Here is a 6,289-nt window from a genome sequence, read left to right as displayed (position 1 = left end):
ATTCCCTGTGCCGTGCTTCCGATCCTCGTGCCCAGCTATCAACTACTAATTTGTACTTCTTTAATCTTTAATTCTTTTTATTTAAAATTTTATTATTTTTAAATTAATAAGCTTCATTTTTTGGAATAATTTTATGCTCACAGCAAAACTGAGCCAAAAGCACAGAGAGTTTCTAAATATCTCCTCCCCTGCCCCACACACAACCTTCCCGCCTACCAACATTTCCAGCAGTGGTGTTGTACATTCTATGGGTATGGACAAATGTATAATGACATGCATCCACCTTTGCCCTAAAAATCCTCTGTGCTCTTTCTATTCATCATTACCTCCCCCCAATCCCTGGCAACTACTGATCTTTGTTTTACTATCTCCATAGTTTTGCCTTTTCCAGAACGTCATATTTGGAATTATAAGATACACAGCCTTTCCTTCATGTCTCTTCATGGCTTGATTCAAAGTTCATATCTTTTTAGTGCTGAAAAATATTTTATTGTCTGATGTACCATTATTTATCTATTCGTCTACTGAAAAATACCTTGGATACTTCCAAGTTTTGGCAATTACAAATAAAGCTACTATAAACATACATGTACAGGTTTTTGTGTGAACATAAGTTTTCTACTCTTTGAGGTAAATATGAAGGGGTGTGATTGCTGGATCATATTGTAAAATGTTTAATTTTGTAAGAAATAGCCGACTGTGTTCCAAGGTGGCTGCACCACTTTGCATTCTGAGCAGTAATAAATGAATTTCTTTTGCTCCATGTCCCCACCAGCATTTAGTGTTGTCGGTGTTCCAGATGTTGGCCATTTTAATAGGTATGTAATGGTATCTCATTGTTCTTTTAATTTGCAGTTCTCCGATGACATAGCATTTTGACATCTTTTCATATGTTTACTTGCCATCTATACATCTTACCTGGTGAAGTCTATGCTCAGGTCTTTTGCTAATTTTGTAATCAGGTTGTTCATTTTCTTATTGTTAAGTTTTAAGAGTCCTCTGTTTATTTTGAATAACAGTTCTTTATCAGATGTGCCTTTTGCAAATATTTTCTCCCAGTCTGTGGCTCGTTTCCTCATTCTCTTGATACAGTCTGCCACAGAGCAGAATTTTGTAATTTTAATGAAGTCTAGCTTATCAGTTCTTTCTTTCATGGATCATAACTTGGAGTTGTATATGAAAAGTCATCGCCATACCCAAGGCCATTGAGGGTTTCTCCTTTGTTATCTTCGAGGAGTTTTACATTTAGGTCTATGGTCCATCTTGAGTTAATGTTTGCAAAAGTTGGAAAGACTGTGTCTAGATTCATTTTCTTGCATGAGGATGTTTGGTTATTCTGATACCAATTATTGAAAAGGCTATCTTTGTTTCACTGTGTTGTCATTGCTTCTTTGTCAAAGATAAGTTGGCTATGTTTATGTGAATGCATTTCTGGACTCTATTCTGTTCCACTGATCTATTTGTCTATTATTTTTCCTATTTCTGGGCTCTCTATTCTGTCCCATTGATCTATTTATCTATTATTTTGCCAACACCATACCGTCTTGATCACTGTAGCTTATAAAGTACTTAAATAAGTCTTGACACTGGGTAGTGTAGGTTCTATGACTTTGTTCTTCAATATTGAGTTGACTATTCTGGCTTTTTCAGCCCTCTAAGTAAACTTTAAAATCAGTTTGTCAATATCTACAAAAAATCTTACTGGGATTTTGGTTGGGATTGCATTGAATATATAGATCAAGTTGGGAAGAACTAACATCTTGCCAATATTGAGTCTTCCTACCCATGAACATGGGATAGCTCTCCATTTATTTAGTTCTTTGATATCTTTCGTCAGAGTTTTTTAGTTTTCCTTATACAGTTATTATACATGTTTTCTTAGAGTTATACCTAAGTATTTAATTCTAGGGGTTGGTAATATAAATGGTAATGTGTTTTTAATTTCAAATTCCATTTGTTCATTGATGGCATATAGGAGAGCAATTGACTTTTATTCATTAACTTTGTATTCTGCAATCTTGCTAAAATTACTATTTGTTCCAGTTTTTTTTTAAATCAATTTAGATTTGCTACATAGATGATCATATCATTTGTGAACAATGATAGTTTTATTTCTTCCTTCCCAATCTGAATATCTTTTATTTCTTTTTTTTGTCTTATTGAATTAGTTAGGACTCCCAATACGATGTTGAAAAGCAGTGCTGAGAGGGGACATTTTTGCCTTGTTCCAACTTTAGCTGGAAAGCTTTGAGTTTCTCACCGTTAAGTATGATGATAGTTGTAGGGTTTTTTTTTCCCCTCTCTAATTCCCCCCCACCCCCCAGTTCCACCCCTGACCCATGGATGTTGCCATTTCCCCTTAAGAACTGGATCTCTGAAGGCGGGGTGTCCTCTACCACACGCTTGTGGTGTGCACCGGGGCCTGGTGCACCTGGGGCCTGGCACCCCAGCGCACTTGGGGGGCCTGGCACACCTGGGGACTGGCGCACCCAGGGTATGGTCTGTGGCTCCACCTGGGGTGCTAACCCAGGTCCTTCTGCATGCAAAGCAAGCATGCTAACCACTACACTATGGAGCCGCCCCCCAGCTGTAGGTTTTTATAAGTTAAAATTTTAAAAAAATTTTAAATTATACTTGACATGCAACATATTAGTTTCAGGTGTACTACATGATGATTAGACACTGAGGAAGTCATCACCCCAATAAGTCTGGTACCCATGTGACACCATAGAGATCTTTTAAAAAAAATCTGAGGAAGATTCCCTCGATTCCTGAGTTTTTATCATAAATGGGTGTTTAATTTTGTTAATGCTTTTTTTTTGCATTGATATGATCACGTGGGATAAATACCACATTGTTGTGGTATATAATTCTTTTTATTTGTCATTGTTTCCGATTTGCTAACTTTTTTTTAAAGATTTTTGCATCTAATTTCATGAGAGAGATCATGTATAGTTTTCTTTTCTTATGATGTCTTATTTTGGTTTTGGTAGTAGGGTAATGATGGTCTTATAAAAGAAGTTAGGAAGTATCCTCTCTGCTTCAATCTTTTAAAAGAGATTATAGAGAATTGGTAGAATTTCTTCCTGAGATGTTTGGTGGAATTCACTAGTGAACCCATTTGGGTTATGTACTTAATTCTTGATAAATGAATACTGGGATTAAATGACTGTGGTTTAATATGGAGACAAGATTACATTTGGGGGCCTTTGAGGGTAAAGCCACAGTCTCCTACATATGGGACGGGCTTCACCTTCTGAGAGAAGTCATTCTCTATGTAAGGCAGGCAGTTTCGGCTCCCTGCTCAGATCAAAGAATATGTTTCTGTGGGAACTTCCTCCAAGACCACTACTCACTCACTACAAGAGTGAGCCTGAGCACTAGGTTCATATCATGTGACTCCCGTCCCTATCCTGTGGCTGTAATTGATTGGGTCAGAGATGAACAACTGACTGTAATTTGGACCAATCAGATTATTTCTTCAGGGATTCGATATTTAGGAACAAGAAGCAGTCACCCAGTTTTTGCATAGAGTTGAAATTGAAGTACCTCGGACACAGGAATTATGGACCAACTCTTTTTGGAGTTGTTACACAAGAGAGGTGTAAAATTCTGCCTGTTAAGGGAGAAAGGTGAGGTGGAAACTGATCAAGTTGCTGGGACCAAGCACACAGAGTGGGGTTGAGGGGCCGTGGGGTGGAGATGCTCAGAAGACTCTGCCTGGAGCCCCAGGAAAGGACAGGGAAAGTGTGGGGGTATCACTACTATCCTCTTCAGAGGACCAGGCCTTGGATTGTGTAGGGGTGAGGGGAGGAAGGTGATGTGAGGGCGGAAGCAAGGATCCAAGTCTGGGCCGGAGCAACCAGCTTCCCAACATGGAGTACTGAAGGTCGAAGCAGGATTGGGTCCCCCCTGCCTCTGCTCCTCATCCCACTGCCCAGCCCTTCAGCTACCAGAGGAAAATCATGAATGGAATACATGGCTTTGCAAACACAAAAAGGCAAAGATTTTATTTAAATAGATTTTAACTAGAAGTAAACTGGAGAGTTTTATGTGCAAATGAATTTTGGTTTTTAACCAAGAGCCATCACCCCATTGTGTGTGTGTGTGTGTGTGTGTGTGTGTGTAGGTCAGTGTCCTCCTTGTGGGTATGTCTCTGTGAAAATCCATCCATTTATGTAGTAGGTCTTTATGGCCTCTTCCTGTGTGCTTCTGTGTTTACTGATAAGGTGTGCTCTTGTCTTTATTATTATTAATTCTCATTATTCATTCTCTTTGAAGAATCGTGTAGCCTTCAGTCACTTTCCTTTTTCCAGTCTTTCCAAAGCAAAAAGGTGCCTGGAAGTGGGCGGGGGAGGCTGGGGTGGATCTTGAGGTATCTTAGATAACAATTGCCCCCTTGGGATAAAGCCTCAGCTTTCTGAGTCCAGGGGGTAGGAGCACTGGGTCCTGTAGCTCCAGAAGCGCAGGACCACAAACACCGCAGTCCCCAGCAGCAAGAGGGCACCCAGGGTCCCAAAGAGGATCCCAAAGACAGCGCTGAGTTTCATGCTCAGATGCTCGCAGCGATCTCCCCAGGGCGTGTAGATGGAGAAGGGCACACAGCTGGGAACAGAGAGAGAGATCACAATCAGTAAGGGGGAGGAGGGCCCTTTGCCTCACCACTCCCTCCTCCGGGAGCCAAAGGAGGATTTCCACAGGCCTCCCTTTAGGGAAAGAGGCAGAGTCAGCCCTGAGGCAGAGCTGAAGCAAGGCAAGCTGATGTGAATTCACCTGGTGTCAGCTCTATCAGGACAGTGGGGCGGGGTGGGGCTGGCCACAGGTGAGCTTGCTCTGTCACAAGACCCCACCCTCGGCTCTACCCATCCTCTCCTTGGCCCTCGGAGGGAAGAGGGTTGGAAGGGCCTGGACTCACAATGGGGTCGAGGTGGAAGGAGGACACTGATGTGACAAGAGGGCTCAGGCGGCTCTGCCCTTCTCCTCCTTAGCAGGCCTGCAGACTTAGTGCACTCCCCTCCCAGGAGCCCCTCAGACTATTGATGAACCAAGGGGACACGGGATGACAGTTTGAGAGGGACCTTGCCTGGTACTTTTAAGAAGGGGCAAGGCCTGACCTAGACACAAGACATCGGGTTCTTTTTCCACAACGAGATAGCAGGGTTTCCGCCCAAGAAGCAAAATCAGGTGGAAGAGTTTGGCTCTGGGACCCATATTCTGCTACTTAACTTACTGGGTACCTTGGATGGAGTCCTTATCATTCCTGAGCTGCCTGCTGTTTTCTCATCTTTAAAATGGTCATAATGCCTATCTAGTAGCTAGTTTGCATTTCAGAGGTAATATAGCACCTTCCTCCCCTCAACCCCCCACAGCACCTGATCTTCCTAGGTGGTCTCCCATCCAAGTACTAACCAGGCCTGACCCTGCTTAGCTTCCGAGATCTGGCACGTTCAGGGTAGCATGGCCATAGACGATATAGCACCTTTATTTTCCATACAAAGTAGGCACTCACTCACACATTGTTTTTTCCATTGTCCCCATTTTTCTGATCCCTGTTCTGTCGATTACAAAGGTAACCACCATAATTTTCAGACATCCTGAGGTACCATGGCCTTTCTGGACTTACTGCAGTATTTTTGTCCAACCTGGATTCCCCAGCCCTGCCCTCTTCCTCCTACCCCCCACCCCATGCCCCACTTGCCTGCAGTGGGGCCCGTCTGGCAGATGCTGGCACTGGCCTCCATGCTCACAGTAGTCCTCACTGCATGGGGACATGCAAGTGAAGCCACTGTATGGGCTGTAGACCAGGCGGTATTTCTTGTAGCCCTTGCATTTGAAGTAAGCCTCCAGTGTGCTCACGTTCACTGTCAAGTAGGGCACAGATAAACACGGAAAGCAAAATTAACACCAAACCTATACCTTTTTTAACCAAGAATTCCCTATCAGGCATTTATCCTTAGAAATAATTGGAAAAGTGCACAAATACACATGTTCACAGAAGTTCAGAGCAGTATGGTTTATAATAGCAACAATGTTTAACAGAAGTTTCGTTAAACAAAAAATATTGTGCAACCAGTAAGCACCACGAAATGGTTAAGAGCATACGCTTTGAAGTCAGCTAGACCTTAATTGAAATTCAAACTCTGCTCCTGACTAGTTGTGTGATTTGGGAGAAATTTCATAATTCTTTCAGTTTCTGTTTCCTTATCTTTAAATGGAAATGATAATAATAGCACCTACCTTGCTTTGAAGTTTAAATAAAATAATATATGCAGGGTATTCAGTATGGTGC

At 42.1% G+C, this 6,289-nt stretch overlaps 1 protein-coding gene and 1 pseudogene across 1 annotated transcript in view; both read right to left on the bottom strand.

Moving 5' to 3' along the window:
* Window positions 1-4,346: 4,346 nt before the first annotated feature.
* The window catches only part of MUC4 (mucin 4, cell surface associated), a 54,067-nt gene continuing 52,124 nt past the window's right edge, over window positions 4,347-6,289 (bottom strand). Inside the window, 2 exon segments of the mRNA XM_011385267.2 lie at window positions 4,347-4,605; window positions 5,699-5,861. Of these exon segments, the coding sequence (XP_011383569.1) occupies window positions 4,413-4,605; window positions 5,699-5,861 (356 nt within the window). The 3' untranslated portion in view covers window positions 4,347-4,412.
* LOC111733901 lies at window positions 5,361-5,469 on the bottom strand (annotated as a pseudogene).

The sequence above is a fragment of the Pteropus vampyrus genome, unplaced genomic scaffold (genome assembly GCF_000151845.1).
Source record: "Pteropus vampyrus isolate Shadow unplaced genomic scaffold, Pvam_2.0 Scaffold680, whole genome shotgun sequence".
In the NCBI taxonomy this organism is placed as follows: Eukaryota; Metazoa; Chordata; class Mammalia; order Chiroptera; family Pteropodidae; genus Pteropus; species Pteropus vampyrus.
This window is presented reverse-complemented; position numbering and strand designations above follow the sequence as displayed.